The 25,236-nt window shown below is 43.7% G+C and overlaps 1 protein-coding gene and 1 long non-coding RNA gene across 2 annotated transcripts in view; one reads left to right on the top strand and one right to left on the bottom strand.

Moving 5' to 3' along the window:
- Positions 1–8,541, top strand: part of LOC137379410 (uncharacterized) — a 30,759-nt gene extending 22,218 nt beyond the window's left edge. Inside the window, exon 3 of the long non-coding RNA XR_010976811.1 lies at positions 8,012–8,541. This is a non-coding gene — a long non-coding RNA (uncharacterized lncRNA). The remainder of the gene's footprint in view (positions 1–8,011) is intronic.
- gas2l3 (growth arrest-specific 2 like 3) overlaps positions 1–25,236 on the bottom strand; it is a 47,760-nt gene that overhangs the window by 6,442 nt on the left and 16,082 nt on the right. The window contains exons 3-7 of the mRNA XM_068050172.1: positions 21,190–21,355; positions 20,382–20,500; positions 16,251–16,392; positions 9,755–9,818; positions 7,042–7,180 (exon numbers count right to left, since the gene is read on the bottom strand). Coding sequence (XP_067906273.1) covers positions 7,042–7,180; positions 9,755–9,818; positions 16,251–16,392; positions 20,382–20,500; positions 21,190–21,355 — 630 coding nt within the window. The remainder of the gene's footprint in view (positions 1–7,041; positions 7,181–9,754; positions 9,819–16,250; positions 16,393–20,381; positions 20,501–21,189; positions 21,356–25,236) is intronic.

The raw sequence follows: 25,236 nt of genomic DNA, 5'->3' as shown, positions 1-25,236 counted from the left end.
CCACTCTCTGGGTGAAGAAATTTCTCATCTCAGTCCTGAAAGGTTTACCCCGTATCCTTAGACTATGACCCCTGGTTCTGGACACCCCCACCATCGGGAACATCCTTCCTGCATCTACACTGTCAAGTCTTGTTAGAATTTTATAGGTTTCTATGAGATCCCCCCTCACTCTTCTGAACTCCAGCGAATATAATCCTATCCGACTCAATCTCTCCTCATATGTCAGTCCCGCCATCCCAGGAATCAGTCTGGTAAACCTTCGCTGCACTCCCTCTTTAGCAAGAACATCCTTCCTCAGATAAGGAGACCAAAACTGCACACAATATTCCATGTGTGGCCTCACCAAGGCCCTGTATAATTGCAGCAAGACATCCCTGCTTCTGTACTCGAATCCTCTCGCTATGAAGGCCAAGCCCCTCATATAGGTAGGTGGTAGGGGAATTGAGGGAAGGTGGGGATGTGGTAAGAATATGGGATTAATGTAGGATTAGTATAAATGGGTGGTGGGTGGTTGATGGTCAGCACAGACTTGGTGGGCCGAAGGGCCTGTTTCAGTGCTGTATCTCTAAATAAACATACCATTTGCCTTTTTTACCGCCTGTTGCACCTGCATGCTTACCTTCAGCGACTTTTGTGCGCGAGAACACCCAGGTCTCGCTGCATATTCCTCTCTCTCAGGTTTATAGCCGCTCAGATAATAATCTGTCTTCCTGTTTTTGATACCAAAGTGGATAACCTCACATTTATCCACATTATACTGCATCTGCCATGCATTAGCCCACTCACTCAATTTGTCCAATTCACCCTGAAGCCTCCCTGCATCCTCCTCACAACTCACCTTCCCACCCAGTTTTGTGTCATCTGCAAATTTGGAGATATTACATTTAGTTCCCTCATCTAAATCATTAATGTATATTGTGAATAGCTGGGGTCCTAGCACCGATCCCTGCGGTACCCCACTAGTCACAGCCTGCCATTCGGAAAAAGACCCATTTATCCCTACCCTTTGTTGCTTGTCCACCAACCAATTTTCTATCCATCGCAATACACTACCCCCAATCCCATGCGCTTTAATTTTACATGCTAATCTCTTGTCGAAAGCTTTCTGAAAGTCCAAATAACCACATCCACTGGCTGTCCCTCATCAACTCTACTAGTTACATCCTCAAAGAATTCTAGTAGATTTGTCAAGCATGATTTCCCTTTTGTAAACCTATGCTGACTCTGACCGATTCTACCAGTGTTCTCCAAGTGCTCTGCTATAAAATCTTTGACAATGGACTCTAGAATTTTCCCCACTACCGACTGGTCTATAATTCCCTGCTTTCTCTCTACCTCCCTTTTTAAATAGTGGGGTTGCATTTGCATTTGCCCATCTCCAATCTGTAGGAACTGTTCCAGAGTCTATAGAATCTTGGAAGATGACTACCAATGCATCCACTATTTCTAGAGCCACTTCCTTAATTACTCTGGGATGTAGCTCATCAGGCCCTGGGGATTTATCGGCCTTCAATCGCATCAATTTCCCCAACACCATTTCTCTACGAATACTGATTTCCTTCAGTTCCTCTTTCTCAATAAATCCTGTGTTCCCCAACATTTCTGGTATGATATTTGTGTCTTCCTTTGTGAAGATAGAACCAAAGTATGCATTTAGTTGGTCAGCCATTTCTTTGTTCCCAACAATAAATTCCCCCGTTTCTGACTGTAAGGGACCTACATTTGTCTTCACCAATTTTTTTCTCTTCACATACCTGTAGAAACTTTTACAGTCAGTTTTTATATTCCCCACAAGTTTACTCTCGTACTCTATTTTCCCCTTCTTAATCAATCCCTTGGTCCTCCTTTGCTGAATTCTAAACTGCTCCCAATCCTCAGGTCTGTTGTTTTTCTGGCAAATTTATATGCCCCTTCCTTGCATCTAACGCTCTCTCTAATTTCCCTTGTAAGCCATGGTTTGGCTACCTTTCCTGTTTTACTTTTGTGCCAGACAGGAATAAACAATCATTGCAGTTCATCCATGCGCTCTTTGAATGTTTGCCATTGTCTATCCACCGTTATCCTTTTAAGTAACGTTTCCCAATCCATCATAGCCAACACGTGCCTCATACCTTTGTAGTTTCCTTTATTAAGATTCAGGACTCTAGTCTCAGAATCAACTATGTTACTCTCCATCTTGATGAAGAATTCAATCATATTATGGTCGCTCATCCCCAAGGGGTCTCGCACCACTAGATTGTCAATTATTCCTCTCTCATTACACAATACCCATTCTAGGATGGCCTGTTCTCTAGTTGGTTCCTGAACGTATTGGTCCAGAAAACCATCCCGGTTACACTCCAGGAATTCCTCCTCTACGGTATTGTGACTAATTTGATTTGCCCAATCTATATGCAGATTAAAGTCACCCATAATTACAGATATTCCTTTATCGCATGTGTCTCTAATTTCCTGTTTAATGCCATTCCCAACATCATCACTACAGTTTTGGGCTCTATATACAACCCCCACTAACGTTTTTTGCCCCTTAGTGTTTCTCAGCTCTACCCATACAGATTCCACATCGTCAGAGCTAATATCCTTCCGCACTATTGTGTTAATTTCCTCTTTAACCAGCAATGCAACTCCACCGCCTTTTACTTTTTGTCTGTCCTTCCTAAATACTGAATACCCCTGGATGCTCATTTCCCATTCCTGGTCACCTTGCAGCCACGTCTCCGTAATCCCAACTATATCATACCCGTTTACATCTATTTGCGCGATAATTCATCCACTTTATTGCGAATGCTCTGCGCGTTAAGGCACAAAGCCTTATTTTGATAAATTTGATGGATGAGAGGCCACAGGAACATAGCCATTGGTGGGGAACCAAGGAGATGGCTTCAACTTTGTTCACAGAATGATCGAGGGACTGTTGGAGAATGTGACAATGGTCGGTGGATTCATATAGGCAGCAGGGAGTTGCATGTTGCCAGCACATACCCAATCCTGTGCTTCAAGATGATATCATCAACGGATAGCTGGTTAACTGTGAAAAAGCAAGGGAGGAACCAATGAAGAAACTCCGGGATACAAAGAGGTGCTCATCCAAGCAGAGAAGAAGACATGGTGTAGATTCTATGTTGCAATGCAATGAGAGTAATGCCTTGAGGTGATCTCCCGAGAAGACATGCCTGCAGAAGATTGAATGGTCAACTACATCAAAAAGGTCAAGAGGAGATCAGAGAGGATGAGGAGAGTCACAGTCAAGCAGACTGGCATTTGGGCCATTGCGATACCGTGCTGTTGGTGGCACAGAAGCCAGATTTGGTTGTCCTGAACCAGCAGTGGTGGGAACATAGCAGAGATGCAAGAATTATTCCGGGACTTTGGAAAGAAGGGGAAGGTTGCAGACAATGGAGGGATGAGGATGGTGATGATAATAATAGTCTTAAAAAGGTAGGGTCGGTGCCAGAGATAGTAGAGAGATTGATGATGGTGGCAAGCACAGGGCCAATGGGATAAAGTTTCCGTCAGGAGCAGGGACAGGAAGACATTAAGGGGGAAAGGGTAACCTATGCCAATAATTGTTACACATCACAAAATGGAAATGTGTGGAGCATTTAACTAGCTTGTTGAACTCTGCTGAAAATATAAGTCACTATTTCATTCCAGTGTGGTGTGACTGCATCGGTTTTAAAGGGTCATCTCTGATCAAACCAGGTCATGGGAACATAGAAAGTGCTGGATGATAAAAGGTCAAGACCTTCCTGGTTGGTCTACCAACCTGAGAGTCACATGATACAACTGCCTGAAAGGGTAGTTGATGCAGAAACCCTCAACTTGTTCAAATGAAGTCTGGATATGTACCTCAAGTGCCGTAAACTGCAGTGCTACAGACCAAATGCTGGAAGGTGGGATTCGAATGGGAGAAGCGCTTCTCAGCTAGCACAGACACGATGGGCCAAGTGGCCCCTTTCTGTGCCGTAAACTTTCTATGACTCGAACGACAATGGAGTAAACAATTAACAGCAACTGTCATGCACAGAAGCAGCCATGATGAAATAAACAATGAAATGGAAGAATTCTGAATTTAAAAAGTCAACTGTTAAACAAAACCACAAGAACACTTGTACCACAGGTGACCCCTTCTGTACTGCAAATCAACAAACCTGTCTGAAAGATGGAACTCGTGAACCTCATCTGTAACAGCTCTGGGAAGAACTCCTTTGAAATTGAAAAGGGCACTATTGCATATTAATGACTCTTATCAACATAAATGAACTAACAAAGGATTCTGGAAACAGACAGACTCACAGCCTGAAACAAAATGATTGGGTGTGAAATAGTACCACATTAACAGAATGATCCCCATTCAGACATCAATCAATAGCCATGGTCTCCACATCCTGATCCATTGTGTGGTCACACCAGGAGAGGGTCATGTGTCTCCTAACAGAAACGCTAACGTGATGGATTTTTAACCTTTAAAAAGTAGCCCTCTAGAGAGAAAGGGGAGATCAAGCCAACATCTTCAGAAAGCAGCCCAGCCAGAGGATGTGCAAAACGATCTGGTCAAGCAAGATGAACCCAGCTGAACAATAACTGAACAACCACTGCAGCAGAGACATCACAAAAGTGACTTTAAGACTTGCCATCTGTGAAGGCAGCAACATTCATAGAACCATCTTTGCACAGAGTTGTAACCACTAGACCTCTACAACACCTCAACAAGTTCAAAACTACAAACATCCAGGCCTGCACCTTAAGAGACTGTCCTCCCAAAAAAATTCAACAGGTTTATTGTAAACCATGAACACTTACCTCACTTTGAACTTTAAAACTACTTACCCTTTTCTCTTTATCTATTCTTGCGTATGTGTGTGTGAGTGAATGCATGTGTGGGTGAGGTTGCGACCATTTTTGGGAAGTGTAAAAAGTGTTTTTCTTTTTAAAACCTACGAGAAAACCTGTCATTTGTCTGTTTATTTGACCCGAAAGAGACACGGACTAACGCCACATTTTTAACAAAACACGATTGCAGTGAGTTGGGAGGCAAACAGTAGGAAAGACCCACGTCCCGTTCCATCTGTTGGTAACACAACCAATCTCCAGGAATTAGAGAAGCTGGGATCATTCGCCTTGGAACAGAAAAGTGTCATGCAGGCCCTCAACCTGCCAAGAATGAGGCATATTAATGTTGTCATATGACCATTGATTTTAAACTGTTGCTGGAGCGAAGAAAGGATTTATTAAAAAAAAAAATCACCAGGCACTTGGCTGGAAGTACATTTGCATACTAACAGACAGTGCTTGTGGAGACAATGAACTATTCCCAGGTCCACGTAACCCACAATGGATTTTGATCACCAGACATTGAAGGTGTAAGGAAGAGCATTCCAGAGACTGCTAAGGTGATACAATCCACAAAAGCCAGGACTGGTTAAACCAGCTGGTCACATGACTAACTGGCTGGTCCAGTTTTTTTTTATTGAACTAGCCAGAGTTTGAACTCTGAAAGACTGTTCCTGGACTGAAGACCTCTCCTGTTTGCTCCCACCTCTTTCCCACAGAACTCCAAACCCACTGAAGACACGCGAAGCTCAAAAGAGATAAGTCTCCTACATTGAACAAGGTTTAACCTTTTGTTGGGCCCCAACAAAAAGCAAAACCTACCTACAGCGAGCTCCAAGACCAGTAACCAAAACCATCTTCAGATATTGCCTCAACCTTTTCCACTTTATTCCTTCTACTCTTTTCTGTCTCTATCTGCATGTGTGCATCACGTACGCATTCTAACATGGTCATGTCGTGTATCCGTAGGCATTAACCGAGTTAGAGTTTTAGTTTAATAAACTTCAACTTTTCATCTCTAAACCTAAGAAAGCCTGTTTGTGCTGTTTTCTTTGCCTTATAATTGGAAAGCAGTGAACAAGGATTCACCAACGGGGAATTAAACCACGGTGTGTTAAAAATTAAACCATGTTATGGTAAGACCAGGTGAAGGCTGAGAGTGAATCCTAGACACCTTTCTCACCTGGTCATAACAAAAGGTTATGGGGAGATTTAATAAAGGTGTTCAAAATTACACAGACTTTTGATAGAGTTGATAGGAAGAAGCCAGTAACCAGAGGACACAGACGCAAGATAATTGGCAAAAGAACAGAGGACAGATGAGAATTTTTTTTTTTTTTAAAAACACTGTTGTGATCTGGAACGCGCTGCCTGAAAGGGCAGTGGAAACAGATGCAATAGTAACTTTCAAAAGGGAATTGGATAAATACTTGAAAAGGAAAGATTTGCAGGGCTGTGGGGAAAGAACAGGGGAGTGCGGCTAATTGGATAGCTCTTTCAAAGAGCTGGCACAGGTGCGATGGGCTGAATGTCCTCCCCGTACTGGAAGATTCTGTCTATTAATCTACTACAGACCCAGACGTAACACAAGAAAAACACCAGTAGTGGAGAGCTTTGGGAACCACAGATCCAAAGTCACCTGTTCTTTCTCTGCACGGTACACTTACCACACTGCACATTCTTCAGACAAGCAGGATTGGGAAAAATCAACTTCGAGCTGGTCACAGTTTTTCCAGAGTTTCAATTTAGTCAGTCAATTATTTAAACTTCGCAAGATCTTGGTTCTAAACTTGAGACTTTCAGACACTTTTTTTTTATAAAAAAGAGATACAGCACTGAAACAGGCCCTTCGGCCCACCGAGTCTGTGCCGACCATCAACCACCCATTTATACTAATCCTACATTAACCCCATATTCCTACCACATCCCCACCTTCCCTCAATTCCCCTACCACCTACCTATACTAGGGGCAATTTACAATAGCCAATTTACCTATCAACCTGCAAGTCTTTGGCTGTGGGAGGAAACCGGAGCACTCGGCGGAAACCCACACGGTCACAGGGAGAACTTGCAAACTCCGCACAGGCAGTACCCAGAATCGAACCCAGGTCCCTGGAGCTGTGAGGCTGCGGTGCTAACCACTGCGCCGCCGTCTTAAAATTCAGATCTTAAAATAAACACAAACAACAGAGACAAAGATCAACCTACGGCTTGGTGAAGCTCTTTGTTATGACAACATGACTTTGCACTTTCAGCTGGAATTAGCTGTTCGGTAATGGTCAACAATGTTTCTTCAAGTTCAATCTCCTTCTCCAGTTTCACCAATACAGGAGGTTCTACACCATACCTGCAAATGATAAATAAAGACAATGTGAACCAGCACTCCTGAACATTAGAACATCAACTAAAAGATTGCAAATTGGCTAAAAGATCATAATTACATAGAAATACACAATATTTTCAGCGCAGAATCAGGCCATTCGGCCCAACTGATCTCTGCTGGTGTTTATGCTCCACATATGCCTCCTCCCCCACCTCTTCATCTTACCCTATCAGCATATCCTTCTTTTCCTCATCCTCCTATGTTTATCTAGCTTCCTCTTACATGCATCTATGCTATTTGCCCCAACTACCCCTTGTGGTAGCGAGTCCCACATTTTTACGGATGTTACATCTGGATTAAACTGTAAAGAGGGATTTAAAAACATGACAGTGTAACTCCAAACTTTGGTTGTGGTGAGCTTACATCGATTTCTTTCTTTAAACAGCTTTCGGTTTTATTCTTTCATTCTCTGTCAATATTCTGGATGTCACCCAAAGCTCTGCTGTCTGTGTCCTAACTCACACCAAGTCCTGATTACCCATCAACCTTGTGCTCGCTGATTTATATTGGTTCTCGAACCTACAATGGCTCGATTTAAAAATTCTCATCCTCGTTTTTAAATTGCCTCATCCCTCCCTATCGCTGCAATCTCCTCCATTCCGGTTTTAATTGCTCCACCATTGACGGCCATGTCTTTAGCTGCCTAGGCCCCAAGCCCAGGAATTCCTCCTTAAACCTTTTGCCTTCAAGACACTCTTAAATCTACTTCTTTGACCAAGCTTTTGGCCAGCTGTCGTACTATCTCCTTATGTGGTTTGGTGTTCAATTTTGTTTGATTTTTTTTGGACACTACAGGAATTGAAGGATGTGGGGATTGGACAGAAGAGTGGAGTTGAGGTAGATGATCAGCCATGATCAAATTGAATGGTGGAGCAGGATCAAGGGACCGAATGGCCTGTCCCTGCTATTTATGTTCTTTCTTAGATAATGATCCTGTGAAGTGCCTTGGGATGTTATGTTAATAGTGCTATATAAATGCAAGCTATTGTTGTTAATGTTTAAAAATCTTGCAAACTGTATTTCTATTCAGTTATTATAAATTCCTTTGTCTACATTTATAACGGGAACTGCCTAAATAAACTTGTCACGCTATAATTACCCCCTCCCACCTGTGTAGATGCTGCAGGCACTGGCGGAGGCGAGGGATGAGACTGCAGGGTGACAGCTTTATACAGACATGGACAGAGTATTTTATAAGATTAGAACTTGAAATTTTAAAATGGGGTCTGCATTTTGCCAGCATATTCAATTCCAGTTAATCTCTGCCTCACTAATGTCCCTTTGCGGAAAGAAAACTGCTGACCTTACCCATGTTCCCTCTCTGCTGTGTGAGTCCCCTTTAAGATTGTGCAGTCATGTACGTGCGCAATTTAAAGAGAACGATGTTTGCGTGTTACCCGCGCAGTACAATCCAGGATTACTACACGGCTGCACACTTTAGAGGGAACATTGGTCCTTGCCCAGTCTGGGTCCATATGTGACTCTCGCCCCACATCAACATGGCTGACTCTTAACCAACCCTCTTAACTGACCTAGAAAACTCCTCAGTTGTGTCAAATCACTGCCGGTGGTTTAAGAATGCAGCCCACCACCACCTAAGGGCAATAAATGCCAGCTTTGCCAGTCACGCCCACATCCCAAAAATGATTTTTTTTAAAAACTTGAATGGTACACTTTTGACTACCAGGGTAACTCTTGAATGATACTGGGGCTAAAAGGGTTAAATTACGAGGACAGGTTGTACATGCTAGGCTTCCATTCACTTGAGTATGGAAGATTAAGGGGTGGTCCAGTTGAGGTGTTTAAGATGATTATAGGAGTTGACAGGGTACACAGAAACTATTTCCTCTGGTTGGGGGGGGGGTGAGGTGAGGGAGGAGGGGGGGTGAGGTGAGGGAGGAGGGGGGGTGAGGTGAGGGAGGAGGGGGGGTGAGGTGAGGGAGGAGGGGGGGTGAGGTGAGGGAGGAGGGGGGGTGAGGTGAGGGAGGAGGGGGGGTGAGGTGAGGGAGGAGGGGGGTGAGGTGAGGGAGGAGGGGGTGTCCAGAACAAGGGAACAGAATTGTTAAATTAGAATTAAGCTGTCCAGGGTGATGTCAGGAAGCACTTCTTCACAGAAAGGGTAGTGGAAATCTGGAACTCTCTTTCCTAAAAAGCTGTTTAAACATAAGAACATAAGAAATAGGAGTAAGCGTAGGCCATTTGGCCCTACGACCCTGCTCCACTGTTCAATAAAATCACTGGTGATTTCCTACCTCAGCCACATGCTCCCGCACTATCCCCATATCCCTAAATTCCATTCGTGACCAGAAATTTATCGACCTCTGACTTGAGGCTGGGGTCAATCTCAGTTTTAAAATATTCAATTGATAATACCTTTGCCGAACAAAAATCGAATGATTATGGAACCAAGGTGGGCAAATGGAGCTAAAATACAGATCAGTCATGATCTAACTGAGTAGTGGAATTAGCTTCTCCTGTTCCTATGTGATCCTATGCATCGCCAGATAATAAATAAATAAATGACCTGATCACACTTACCGAGATACAATTCGACCAATTTCAAGCAGACACAGGCACACCTGTCGGGGTTGTTTGTGCAAAACTAGAAAAAAAAAGTAGAGAACGCAGAAGACAACCATTAAACGTAGGGTTAACCTGACTAATAATCTCTGCTCAGCAAGGTGCAACACTTCATAGCCCACCTGTCCAGATTCTGCAATCCTGTACAAACTGGTGTTGCTTTTTTTTTCCTGAATGAAACTTGCGATTTTATTAATAGAGCAGTTAAGCCAAGTTTCAGATTAGTCAACACATGGATTCCATTTCTGGTGTAACATTGTAGGAGACGAGGGGAAAACCAGAAAGAAAGAGAGAAAAACAAAAAACAAAAAGAGGCTCTGTGAAAATAGAGTGCAAAATGGGTTTGGCCAATGGCAAAAATGATCTGAGAGTTAGAATCTAGTTAAGATCTCTAAACATCAGTTAGAAATTTCACTCCGATACAATAAGTGGCTGGGATTTGAAATCTAAAATAGTCACATTGGTGTAAAATGAGATGCCAACATGAAGCTACAGCACAAGATCACATACATGCTAAACAACGGAACTGGTATGCTATAGTCAGAGCTAAGTGACTCCACAAACAATGGATCAGATCTAAGCTCTGCAGTCCTGCCACATCCAATCGTGAATGGTTGTGGACAATTAAAGAACAGGAGGAGGAGTCTCCAAAAACATCTCCATCCTCAATGATGGGGGAGCCCAGCACATCAGTACAAAAGACAAGGTTGAAGCATTCACAACCATCCTCAGCCAGAACTTCCAAGTGGATGATCCATCTCGGCCTCCTCCCCAGGTCTGCTGCATCACAGATGCCAGTCTTCTAAAGGTTGGGGTCTGAGGAGAGCAAGAGCACGCAAGAGAGCGTGCGAGCGAGCGAAAGTTTGTGCTATTATACTTCATATCTAACTATACCGAACAAGAGCTGGGAGTGCTCAAAAGGTGACTGAATGCCTGGAATAGAAACTGTTCTGTTTGTGAAGGTTCATGTGACAGTTCAGACAACAGGGTCTTTAACCTAGAAAGCTCTAAATATGTTTATGCTCATAAAATGGTTGCATTTAATTAGCAGCAGACAACAGCAAAAGAATCAGGTGACCAGCAAAAACATTTTTGTTCTGATTCAGCGAGTTGTTGTGATCTGGAATGCGCTGCCTGAAAGGGCGGTGGAAGCAGATTCAATAGTAACTTTCAAAAGGGAATTGGAGAAATAGTTGCACCGAAATACATTTTCTGAGCTATGGGGAAAGAGGGGGGAGCAAGACTAATTGGATATCTTTAAGAATAAGCCAGCACAGAAACGATGGGCTGAACACCCTTCCTATATGCTTTGATTCTGATGATGCAAGTCAGCAACTGCAACAACATTTAAAGGGGAAGTTGGATAAACACATGAGGGAGAAAGGAATAGGATATGTTAATGGGGTGAGATGAAAAGGTGTTTCTATGCTGCATGGAAATCATCACAACTCCCCCTTCATACTGCTCAGTCCATGGGATCATTGCATGTCCCACACACACAAAAAATTTACACCACTCAACAGATGTGATAAAATATATTGAGGGAAGGGAGAAAAAAAAATAAAAAGGGAATGAAGGCAAATAAGTGACAAGAAAATAAACATAGAATTTTTGAGAGAGAAAGGACACAGTGAATGAGGAAACTGCGTAAAAATAAAACTAAGAACACAAAAAATATTAAAAAGAAATAACTTACATTTATATAGCACCTTTCACAAGCTCAGGACGCCCCAAAGCACTACAGCCATTTAGCTACTTTCAAAAGTGTATTCACTGTTGTAATGTAGGAAACGCAATTTGCACGCAAGATCACAGTCATCTCCTTTTCCCTTGCATCATCACTGGTCATTTAGTCATCCCTGCCCTCCATCCTATCCCACGCCTCTCTTCCTTTAGATTTCTCACTAAGTCCCCGCCCACACCAGACTTTCTCTGCCTCCGCACGTGCTTAAAAACTGTTCACTTCTTGCAGGTCCTTTAGTTCTGACAAAAGGTCATTGACCCAAATTGTTAATTCTCCACTGATGCCGCCTGACCTGATGACGTTGAGCATTTTAAAATTTCAATGTGGGACTTTCAACATCCGCAGTATTTTGCTTTTGACTCGATGCTCAGTTCAGCTCCCACCTGCTCAAAGCTTCAAGAGATAAAATTCAGAGCACAGCAATGGAGGCTACAGTGATTCAATGACAGCACTTTCCAAACCCGTGACCTCTACCTCCTAGAAGGACAAGGGCAGCAGATGCATGGGAACACTGCCACCTGCAAGTTCCCCTCCAAGTCACACACCGTCCTGACTTGGAACTATATCGCCGTTCCTTCACTGTGGCTGGGTCAAAATCCTGGAACTCCCTTCCTAACAGCACTGTGGGTCTACCTACCCCACATGGACTGCAGCGGTTCAAGAAGGCAGCTCACCACCACCTTCTCCAGGGCAACAAGGGATGGGCAATAAATGCTAGCTTCACCAGCGATGTCCACAAGCTGAGAATTAATACATTAAAAAAGGTTACACCACAGTCACTTCAGTGTTCTTGCGTGATTTAAGGAGCTTCCAATAAATTATGGAAATGACTAATTTGTGTATATCACACGCATAAATAGTTAATGAAATCGCACAGAAGCACCTCTTCATGTAGGAAATTATTTTTTTCACCAGTTATTGTGTGCAAGATTTTAACTGGAGGCAGAAAATCCCATATACCCCCCAACTCCACAAACATGTTGAACAATTGGGAACTAGCATCAGCTACAAAAAGCAATCATAAAGGCTAATGGAATGTTGACCTTTATCTGAAGGGGGATGGAATACAAAGAGGAGCAAGTGATGCTTCAGTTGTACAGAGCCTTGGTCAGACCCCTATCTGGAGTAACTGTGTTCAGCTCTGGGCTCCACATCTCAGGAAGGCCTCGGAAGGGGTTCAGGGCAGTATCACCAGAATGATACCAGGCCTCAGACAGTTAAATTATGAGGACATGTTGCACAAACGTGAAGTTTGAGGGATGAACTGATCGAAGGGGTTAAAATGTTAAAAAGATTCGATAGGGTAAAGAGAAAATCTTTGCGCTTGTGGGGAGTCAAGAACATAATCATAAGAGGATATAATCTTAAAACTGGAGCAAGGCTTTTCAGGAGTGAAATCAGGAAGCACTTCACACAAAAGGTAATGGAAATGTGGAACTCTCCTCCAAAAGGCTGTGAATGCTGCGTGACAATTGGAGCTTTCAACACTGAGATGGATAGATTTTTGTTGGATAAGGGTATCAGGGGATATGCAGCTAAGGTGGGTTAGAACCATAGAAAAGTTATGGCACAGAAAGAGGCCATTCAGCCCATTGTGTCTGTGCTGGCTGAATAAACTAGCCACCCATTCTAATCCCACCTTCCAGCACCTGGTCCGTAGTCTTGCAGGTTACAGCACTTCAGGTGCATGTCCAGGTACCTGGAATTGAGGGTTTCTGCCTGCACCATCAATCCGGGCAGTGAATTCCAGACACCCAACACCCTCTGGGCGAAAAGGTTTTTCCTCATGTCCCCTCTAATCCTTCCACCAATCACCTTAAATGTGTGCTCCCTGATAATTGACCTCTCCGCTAGGGGAAACAGGTCCTTCCTGTCTACTCTATCTAGCCTCATAATTTTGTACACCTCAATTAAGTCACCCCTCAGCCTCCTCTGTTTAAGGAAAATAACCCTAGCTGATCCAATCTTCCCTCATAGCTGCAGTTTTCCAGCCTCGGCAACATTCTCGTAAATCTCCTCTGTACCCTCTCCAAAGGAATTATGTCCTTTCTGTAATGTGGTGACCAGAATTGTACGCAATACTCCAGCTGTGGCCTAACCAGCGTTTTATACAGTTCCAGCATTACATCCCCACTTTTGAATTCTTTACCTCGGCCAATAAAGGAAAGCATTCCATATGCCTTCACACTTTATCTTCCTGTCCTGCCACCTTCAGGGACCTGTAGACATGCACTCCAAAGTCTCTCACTTCCTCTACCCCTCTCAATACCCTCCCATTGTGTATTCTCTCACTTTGTTTGCCCTCCCCAAATGCATTTGGGTTGCGTACAGATTAGCCATGAGCTGATCAACTGGATCAGATCAGGTTTGAGGGGCTAAATAGCCTCTTCCTGTTCCTCTCCTTTTCCCACATGCAGGAGTGCAGCTGCCACCCACAACCAGCAGACCCATCAGAAGCTAATTTTATTAATTGCTTTTTGTCATCGCCCACTGGCCAACACTTCAGTAGAATTCTTTGTTCTGCTTTTCAGGCTGGAATAAAAAGCTGAATGATGGGACACACTGCACCATTTATAAAGGCTCTGGTGCCAAGGGTGACCTTCCATTTTCTGTAAAGGGTAGCTTCAATTTGCCCTTTCGAAGTGCAATCCTCTAACCCCACTGGTTCAGGAGATTGGCAGCCACTCCTCCCCCGCGATTTACAAACATTACAGCATTGTAAACCATCAAAAATCCATCATTCCACTCTGCCAACTAAACCCTTTGATTCCGATCACAAAACACAGTGGATTGACCTGGGAAAGAATTTAATCTGAAATTGTGGTTCACAAAACAAGGGCGCACGCGAATAGAATTATTCAGCGAGACCTCATGTTGTCAGTCAGTCAGGAACAATCCGGAGCATGGACCATGAGGGGTGTCTGCGCAGTGCTGAAATTAAACGATAAAGCAACAACAACTTGCATTAATACAGTGCCTTTAAAAGTCAAACAACATCCCAAGGCACTTCACAGAGCAGCGATCAGATGAAAGTGGATACGAACATACGAATTAGGAGCAGGAGTAGGCCACTCAGCCCCTCGAGCCTGCTCCGCCATTCAATAAGATCATGGCTGATCTGATTGTAACCTCAACTCCACATTCCCGCCTACCCCCGATAACCTTTCACCCCCTTGCTTATCAAGAATCTATCTACCTCTGCCTTAAAAATATTCAAAGGCTCTGCTTCCACCATCTTTTGCGGAAGAGACTTCCAAAGACTCACGACCCTCAGAAAAAAATTCTCCTCATCTCTGTCTTAAATGTGCAACTCTTTATTTTTAAACAGTAGCCCCTAGTTCTAGATTCTCCCACAAGGGGAAACATCCTTTCCACAGCCACCCTGTCAAGACCCCTCAGGATCTTACATGTTTCAATCAAGTCGCCTCTTACTCTTCTAAACTCCAGCAGATACAAGCTTAGCCTGTCCAATCTTTCCTCATAAGACAACCCATACATTCCAGGTATTAGTCCAGTAAACCTTCTTTGAACTGCTTCCAACGCATTTACATCCTCCCTTAAATAAGGAGACCAATACTGTACACAGTACTCCAGATGTGGTCTCAACAATGCACTGTATAACTGAAGCATAACCGCCCAACTTTTGTATTCAATTTCCCTCACAATAAACAATAGGAGATAGTTGAAGGAGGGGCCTAAAGTTCAGTCAAAGAGGTCGATTATAAAGACAGTCACCTCTCCCAATATCTCCTTCGTTGGCTTATCCGAATAGTCCTCTGTGAAGCAACTTGAGATGCTTTTCTATGTAAATGGTTCTATATGAAGGCAAGTTGACTGCACACAGCAAGATCCCACAAACAGCACTGAGATAATTAGCCACAAAATCTGTTTCACTGATGTGAGTTGAGGGATAATATGGACCTAGGAACAGGAAGTGGCTCCTTGAGCTTGCTCTGCCATTCAATGAGATTGTGGCTAACCTGTATCTTGACTCCAGACACCCATGTCGATTCTGTAATCTTTAATCTGCTTACCAACAAAAATCCAGCAATCTCAGTTCCAAAGTTTCTAATTGACCCCCAGCCTCAGCAGCTTTTTGGGAGCTGGGCTGTGGCAGAGATGCTAACCTTTGTGTGAAGAAGTGCTTCCTGATACCACCCCTGAAAAAAATGGAATTATCTAATAATTTGGATGCTTTTAAGGGGAAGTTAGATGAGCGAATGAGGGAGAAAGAAATGGGGGAATCTGCTGATAAGGTGAGAAGAGGAGAGGTGGGAGGCGGGGTGTGTGAATCATGAACTCTGGCATCGACCAGAAGGGCTGAATGGCCTGTTTCTGTGCTGTAAATGCTGTACAATTCATCATAGAATCATGAAGCACAGAAGGAGGCCATTCAGCCCATCATGCCTGTGCTGGCTCTTTGAAAGAGCTATCCAATTGGTATCACTCCCCCCTGCTCTTCCCCGTGGTCTTGTAAATATCTTCTCTTCAAATATTTACACGATTCCCTTTTGAAAATTATTTAAATTAAGCATCTCTGAATTAAGAGTAGACCATATTTCCAAAACACAGACTAGGAGCAAGGGTCAAAGTGAAAGTTAGATCTTTAACAAAAAAAAAGATACGAAGACACAGATTGTGTGACTATTGGTTTGATTTAGGGAAACGTGCGATTGCCAGGACTGAACCCAGGCAGAGCTGGTAACCTACCTAAGCCCTCGGACTCAAACAGGTAGGTCTCGTCAACACCGACTGCTCTGCACCACGAGAGGAAATTGGCAGTATTGTCACGTGCAAAGAATGAGCCTGATGGAGCATCAGTTTTACATGGAACTTTCCTCATTGTAAAATGCTGAAAAAGTGAAAACACACAGAATTATAAAGACAAAACTATACTAGTTATGATTTTATTCTTTGTGAACCTAGATTTCATACCAAAAGGTTAAACGTTCACTCCCATCACTGCTGACACAGTGGCAGCAGTGTGTACTATCTAAAAGATGCACTGCAGCAACTCAAAGGCTCCTTCGACAGCACTTTCCAAACCCACGACCTCTACCACCTAGAAGGACAAGGGCAGCAGACTCACGGGAACTCCACCACCTGCAAGTTCCCCTCCAAGTCACACACCATCCTGACTTGGAACTATATCGCCGTTCCTTCACTGTCACTGGGTCAAAATCCTGGAACTCCCTTCCTAACAGCACTGTAGGTCTACCTACCTCACATGGACTGCAACTGTTCAAAAAGGCAGCTCATCACCACCTTCTCAAGGGCAATTAGGGATGGGCAATAAACGCTGGCCTGGCCAGCGACGCCCACATCCCCAGAATTAATATTTTTAAAATGCAGTATTATTAGACTAGGATCTAAAGCAGCAGCACTACTTATACATCAGCCAACCCCCACCCCCCCACCCACCCCCGATCCTGAAGTTAGCAATAGTATTGTGCAAATTTTACTAGAGTTCTAATTTTAACTTGGGCCACCCGGAGTGGGTGGGATGAAAGGAGGGAGAGGAAGGACAGACAGAAAGAGGGAAAGAGCACAGAAAATCAAGGAAAGAATTTAAAACAGTTAAAACAGCCCAGACCTCTTCTGGTGCAGCCAATGAGTTTCCAACTGCACCCACCCATAATTAAATGAATGTGATTCCGTGGTCACATAGCTCCAGGAATGGCAGAGTATCAGTAAAAGGCCGGTATATGTTTGTGCCACAACCCCAACCTCCTGTACAAAGCTGAGCTTTCACCAAGTCAGAGTCTGAAACTAGTCACTATCTGTCTCACAATTTCATTACTCATGTCAACAGCAGATTAGATTAGAGATACAGCACTGAAACAGGCCCTTCGGCCCACCGAGTCTGTGCCGAACATCAACCACCCATTTATACTAATCCTACACTAATCCCATATTCCTACCAAACATCCCCACCTGTTCCTATATTTCCCTACCACCTACCTATACTAGTGACAATTTATAATGGCCAATTTACCTATCAACCTACAAGTCTTTTGGCTTGTGGGAGGAAACCGGAGCACCCGGAGAAAACCCACGCAGACACAGGGAGAACTTGCAAACTCCACACAGACAGTACCAGGAATCGAACCCAGGTCCCTGGAGCTGTGAGGCTGCGGTGCTAACCACTGCGCCACTGTGCCGCGTGGTCATGTAATTTGCTCATTAAACTCCAATCCAGACAGCCATAACCTTCTAATCACTTACATCTTTCAATCAAACCTCGTTACATTTCTGACAGTGACAGCTCGATGGAAACCAATGAGCTACCAGTCTCCAGAGTGGTTAATATTCCCCTGCTTGCTAATAAACCAATGTTTCAGTGAAAGAGTGATTAACAGTAACAGCTTTCTAATGGACCATAAACGGTGTCTTCACTGCTCAGCGATGGGAGTACTAGAGTATTTAGTGCCATTAGCTGGAGGATTGCCGACAATCTGATGGAAAGGGAGGAGCAAAAGAAACTCATGAGGATGTCAAAAGGAGGCCATTCAGCCCCTTGAGCCTATTCTACCATTCAATTGGATCATGGCTGATCTGTACCTCAACTCCATTTGATCCATATTTCTATATAACAAAAACTCTATTAATCCCAGGCTTGAAAGCTTCACTTGATCTTCCGTATCTACAGACTTTTGGGGAAATGGGAGGAGAGTGCGCGTTACAGATTTCCACTCTGTGTGAAGAAACCCTTCCTGACTATTTTAAACATGGTACCTCCATGATCTGGACCCCCCACTCACCAGAAGTAGCTGCTTCTTCTCTGTCTACCTTATCAACTCCTTCAATTAACTTGAACATCTTAATTAGATCACCCTTTAACCTTCAAAACTCCAGGGAATATAAGCCTAGTTTATGCAACCGGTCCTCATAATTTAACCCTTTTAGCCCCGAAATCATTCCAGTGAATCTGCACTGCACCCCCTCCAAGGCCAATCTATCCTTCCTGAGGTGCAGTGTCCGGAACTGAACACAATTACTTACGCTGGTGGCCAAAGTCCAGTACAACCAAAGCATCACTTCCTCCCCTTTATATTCCGGCTCCTTTCTGATATTAGCCTTTTTGATTACATTTTATACTCGTGCACTGGCTTTTAGTGATGCGTGTACTCGGACTCCAAAATCCCTTTGGTCCTCCACAGCTCCACCATTAAGAAAATATTTCAATTTATCTTTCTGGGATCCAAACTGGCTGACCTCATACTTCTCTACATAAAACTTCGGAGTTCCAAAGAAGGGTCACTGACCCGAAACGTTAACTCTGCTTCTCTCTCCACAGATGCTGCCAGACCTGCTGAGTATTTCCAGCATCCGCAGTATTTTGCTTTTACCTACACAGAACTCCATTTGTATTCTCAGCCAGAGACCGAAATCTTCTCCAGTGTATTTTGAAGGTGCATGCAAGCCATGGTTTGCTGTAACTCCTTGTTTAAACTGTTCACATCAGCCTAATTAACATTAACACCATAGCATTTTATACAAAATTACTTATGATATACAGTACATAAACAGGCCATTCGGTCCAACCAGTCCATGCTGGTGTTTATGCTCCACTCGACCCTCCTCTAATCCTCCTTCATCTATCTCTGCATAACCCTCTATTCCATTCTCCCCCATATGTTTATCTAGCTCCTGTTTAAAATTTATCTATACTATTCACTTCAACCACTCCCTGTGGTAGTGAGTCCCACATTCTCACCAGTCTCTGGGTAAAGAGGTTTCCCCTCAGTTCCCCTATTTGACATCTTGTACCAATGGCCTCTAGTCTTGCTCTTCTGTAAAAGTGGAAACACACTCGCTGTGTCACCTCTACCAAAACCTTTCAGAATTTTTAAAATACTTTGTATTGATGCCAAAAACTGTTACAGGGCAATTTGACAAGCCTTGCCCTGTAGCAACACGTGCAAAACCCAGACACCCGAGTTTCATTCTCAGAAAGTGAGCGTTGCTGGCAAGGCCAGCCTTTATGGCCCATATATAGCTGCCCCTTGGGAAAGCGGTGGTGGGCCTTCTTGAACCACTGCAGTACCACTCCAGAGGACAATTAAGAGTCAGCCACAATGGTGTGGGTCTGGAGTCATGTATAGGTCTAGATCAGGTAAGGACGGCAGGTTTCCATCGCTAAAAAGTACTTTAGAAAACCAGTTGGGTTTTGAAGGCAACCTGACAGCTTCGTGGTTTGGATCACCAACTCAGTGGAAAGACAGCACCTGTGATAAATGCATCAACTTAGATATTGAATGCAAGACTTAGTGGATTTGACATCACAACAACTATTTATAGTTATATAGCGTCCTGTAAAGTAGTGAAACATTCTAAGGTACTTTTCAGGAGTGATCAAACAAAATGTGATACTGAGCTTCATCAAGTGTCCAATAGCTTGGTCAAGGAGGTAGGTTTTAAGAAATGTCTCAAAAGGAGGAAAAAGAGTGGAGAGAGGGAGAGGGGAATAGAGGACCCAGGCAGCTGAAGGCACAGAATACTTTTTTAATGAATAGAAAAAATGAATGTTGTTGCTTTATTATGCTGTCCAATTCACAAGTTCATGGAAGATCTCCAGTTTCTGATTACGCAAATTATCAGAAACTTGAACTGTAAACTAACCAGTGTAACTGGCCACAATTTCCTAATTGCACGAAGCTTAATAAAAATATTAATTTAATTTTGGCAGAAATTTTAAATTGGAAGAACGATTTGCAAACTCATCAACATGCACCAGTCAGTCAAACAGCTGCCACTTCCGCTTGTGCTCCAGGTACACTACCTCAGCCAGGACCTGTAGTGCAGTAACTCCAGGATTGAAAGGGGAACACTCGGGCTCACCTGTTGATTCTCTGGATTCCCACATTCCTTCACTTTCTGTTGAAGAATAGCGATCAGTTTACAAAGTACCACTCCATTATCCAACTCATTCATGAAGCTCTCTGCTCGAACCTCCTTCCCTAAAACATAAATTCCTAGTGTCATTGCAATGGTTTGGTTTAAGGTAACGAGACAAGGTTGAGTAGTCGCCCAGCAGTTAAAATATTACAGTACGAGGAAAAGGAAACAAATTTACAACAAAATGCTAGAGGAGCAGGTTGGGGGGTGGGGGAGGGGGGGGGGGGGGGGGGAAGGGGGTGGATTGGCCAGTGCGCTAGAGTTGGTGTGGGGGGTGGGGGAAAGAGGGGGGAAATGAGAAAAAAAAAGGAGGGATCGGCACCTGTGGAGAGGTCACCCCAGGGTTGAGGGGTCAGTGTCCCCATCCCCCCAAAGCATATAAAACTCAGAGAACTTGGCAGGATAGAGAGAGAGGCTGTTTCCCCTGGCTGGGGTGTCTAGAACTAGGGGTCATAGCCTCAGGGTAATGGGGTCAGCCAGTTAGGACTGAGATGAGAAGTTTCTTCACTCGCTGGGTTATGGGTCTTTGGAATTCCCTACCTCAGTTGTGGATGTTCAGTGATTGAGTATATTCAAAACAGACGATTGATAAGATTTTTAGACACGAAGGGAAAAAATTGATCTGCAACAAGGCAGGAAAGTGGAGTTGAGTTTACAAGGCAGCCATGATCTTATTGAATGGCAGAGCAAGCTCAAGGGGCCGTTTGGTCTACTCATGCTCCTATTTCTTATGTTCTTAAGTAATGCTCACCAAGCATCCCACTTAGCCAGATGGACAGGTCTTCCTGCATTGGCACTAAACTGGCCTCATGGCGCACAGCCAACCACTGATCATACTGGGTAACATCAGCAAGTCCCGGTCCATGTCTGGGAATCAAAGGACTCCTTGGGTACGAAGGTGCATCACCGAACCACATCTACAAGAAGAAATATTTGCATTTATATAGCACCTTTCACAACCTCACAGTGCCCCAAAATGCTTTACAGCCAACGATGTACTTTTGAGGTGCTCTCGCTGTTGTAATGTAAGAAACCCGGCAGCCAATTTGTGCAGAGCAAGCTCCCACGAGCAGCAATAAGTGAATGACCAGATTATCTGTTTTTAGGTGTTGGATGAAGGCTAAATATTGGCCAAGACACTGGAGATAGCTTACCTTCTCTTCCGCAAAGTAGTGCCATGGGAGCTTTTTTTTTTTTTTACGGCCACCTGAGAGAACAGACGGAGCCTCAGTTTAACCTCTCATCTGGAAGATGGCATCTCCCGACAGAGCAGCACTCCCTCAGTACCGGACTGGGTGTGTCAGCCTGGAATTTTGTGTTCAAGTCTCTGGAGTGGGACTTGAACTCACAACCTTCCAACTCAGAGATGAGAGACAGTGCTACCCACTGAGCCACAGCTGACAACTAATCAGAGGAATTGCAGGAGTAACGGCCAGGGGAACAAAAATTCCAACACTTGGGAAACAGCAGGAGCAGAGTTTAAAAAAAATATTTGTTTCCAGGGTGTGAGTAAGGCAGACATTTATTGGACCTCCCTAGTTATTCTGAAGGCGTAAAGCGACAAACATTTAGGGTGGGACTAGAGTCACCTGTAGCTCAGACCAGGGAGGGCCAGTGGGCTCCCTCTCCTGAAGGGCACGGGTAGGCCAGTTGGTTTTTTACCGCAATCCGGTAACTCTCACAGTCACTTGTTTTCTGGGGCCAGTCAACAAATCACCAGATTTAATAAATTCAGTTTCCCAACTTGCCCTGGTTGGCTTTGAACTCCTAACTTCTGGGTTCTTAAGCCCATTCCGACAACCACCCTACTCTTCAGCTACACAATTGTATTGTATATTGTCCACCAGATTTCAAATTTATCCATTTTCTTGCCAATCGACCCACTAGCTTGTCCTCAAGAGTCAGGTTTCTTCACTCTGAACTTACATAGAATTCACAGCCCAGAAACAGCCACTCGCCCAATTCGTCTGTGCGGGTGTTTATATTCCATGAGTCTCCTCCCACCCCTCTTTATTTCACCCTATCAGCATATCATTCTGTTCCTTTCTCCCTCATGTGTTCATTTAGCTTCCCCTTAAATGCATCTGTGTTATTTGCTTCAACTACTCCCCCGTATTATCCGACTTTGTCCGTCTCAGCTCATCAGTTGCTGAAACTTCACCATGCCTTCGTTACCTCTAGACTTGACTATTCCAACGTACTCTTGGCTGGTCTGCCACATTCTACCCTCCATAAACTTGAGAACATCCAAAACTCTGCTGCCCGTCTCTTAACTTGCATCAAGTCCCGATCACCTATCACCCATGTGCTCACTGACCTACATTGGCTCCCAGTCAAACAACATCTTGATTCTAAAATTCTCATCATAGTTTTCAAATCCCTCCATGGCCTCTCCCCTCCCTATCTATGTAATCCCCTCCAGCCCCACCATCCTTTGAGATATCTGCACTCCTCTAATTCTGACCTCGAGCATCCCTGAGTTTAATCACTCCACCATTGGCGGCTGTCTCTTCCGTTGCCTCGGCCACAAGGTCTGGAATTCCCTCCCTACACCTCTCTATCCTCCTGTAAGACACTCCTTAAAACCTACCTCTTTGACCAAGCTTTTGGTTATCTGACCGAATATCTCCTTATGTGACTCGGTGTCAAATTTTGTTTTACAATGCCTCTCTGAAGCCCCTTGTGACGTTTTATTGTGTTAAAGGCACTATATAAAGTTGTTGTTGTTGTAGCGAATTCCACATTCTCACCACTCTCTTTGGGTAAAGAAGTTTCTCCTGAATTCCCTATTGGATTTATTAGTGACTGTCTTATGGCCTCTAGTTCTCATCTCGCCTGCAATTGGAAACACCTTCTCTATGTTTACCCTATCAAACCCTTTCATAATCTTAAAACCTTTATCAGGTCACCCCTCAGCCTTCTCTTTTTTTTTAAAAAAGAAGAGAAAAGAGCCCCAGCCTATTCAATCTTTCCTGACAGTTAAGCCACTCAGTTCTATCATCTTAAATCTTTTCTGTACCTTTTTCAGTGCCTCTATATTCTTTTAATAATTATCGAGACCAACTTTGTGTTCACTCCCTCTTGCCCCCTCCCCTTTATTGTTTGCTCTGTTGCATGAAGTTATTTACTTCTCTTTCAGTTCAGGGTCTTCACCCAAAATATTAACTTGTGGTTTTCTCCCTCTCCCCCACCCTGCTGATGCTGAGCATCTCCTGCATTCACTGCTTGCCTCTCCACATTCTAATTAACCAGGTTGAAATCAGTGCAAAGTCAGTTTGTTCTTCTGCAAACTACAATGATGGAAACCTCAAAACAGAAAATCTTTGTTTACAGACAGTTACATAAGATTTAAAAAAAATTCTTGAAGAAAACAATAATTTCTATTTATAAAAAGCACTTTTCACATCCCAGAGCACTTTATAGTCAATGAAGTACATTTTTGAAGTGTAGTCACTGTTGTAATGTAGAAAATGCAGCAGCCAATTTATAGAATCATAGAACAGTTACAGCACAGGAGGCTGTTCAGCCCATCCTGTCCGTGCCAGCCCCCTGCAAGACCAACTCACCTAGTCCCACTCCCCTGCCTTTTCCCCGTAGCCCTGCAAATTTTTCCTCTTCATATAATTATCCAGCTCTCTTTTGAAAGTCATGATTGAACCTGCCTCCACCACACTCTCAGGCAGTGCATTCGAGATCCTAACCACTCGCTGCATGAAAAGTTTTTTCCTCCGGTCACTGTATTTTGCCGTCCACCTTATCTCTTTTTTGAAATGGTGCAGTGGAATCTCTTGCTTCCACCTGAGAGCGCAGACAAGGCTTCGGTTCAATCAACATCTCACCCGAAAAGAAAATCAGAAGAAATTTCTTTACCCAGAGAGTGGTGAGAATATGGAACTCTCTACCACAGAGAGTGGTTGAAGCAAATAGAATAGAGACATTTGAGGGGGAGGGCATGGACTGGTTGGGCCGAATGGCCTGTTTCTGCACTGCATATCCTATGTAATCTGTTTGGTCAATAAATATCTGCCAGGACACCGGGATGAAAGCCCCTGTTCTTCAAATCATGCTTTAGATCTTTTACATTAGCGCAAGGGAGCAGACGGGGCCTCAGGTTTAACACCTTATCCAAATGACGGCATCTCTAACAGTGCAACACTCCGACAGGGAGACTTGAACTCACAACCTTCTCACTTGGGAGACAACTGTGTTACCCACTGAGCCACAGATGACATTTACAAAACAATTAAAAAAGATTAAAAACTGAAAATTTCTGGAAATACATAAGTTAGTCAGCATTTGGATAGAGAAATTTAGGGTCTGATGTTTCAGGTGTAACCTACTCACCTGTTCAGATGAAAAGTACACCACTAAAAAGATCATAACCCATCTCTTCTCTTTACTACCTGCTGTAAATTTCCAGCATTCTCTCTGTTCATTGGCTGTACAACATAACTTATTGGAATAAAAACAAGAAATGCTGGAAATACTCAGCAGGTCTGGCAGCATCTGTGGAGAGAGAGAAGCAGAGTTAACGTTTCAGGTCAGTGACCCTTCTTCAGAACCTGTTCTAATGAAGGGTCACTGACCTGAAACGTTAACTCTGCTTCTCTCTCTCCACTGATGCTGCCAGACCTGCTGAGTATTTCCAGCATTTCTTGTTTTTATTTCAGATTTCCAGCATCCACAGTATTTTGCTTTTATATAACTCATCGGAAGTCTGAAAATGTTAAATAAAGGACCAATTATTACACAGAAATCCTTTTACTGTAAACTTTTATTTTGACAAAATAAAAGTTAA

Source organism: Heterodontus francisci, chromosome 18, assembly GCF_036365525.1.
Source record: "Heterodontus francisci isolate sHetFra1 chromosome 18, sHetFra1.hap1, whole genome shotgun sequence".
In the NCBI taxonomy this organism is placed as follows: Eukaryota; Metazoa; Chordata; class Chondrichthyes; order Heterodontiformes; family Heterodontidae; genus Heterodontus; species Heterodontus francisci.
Note: the sequence above shows the minus strand (reverse complement) of the source record. Positions and strands in the feature narration are given on the sequence as shown.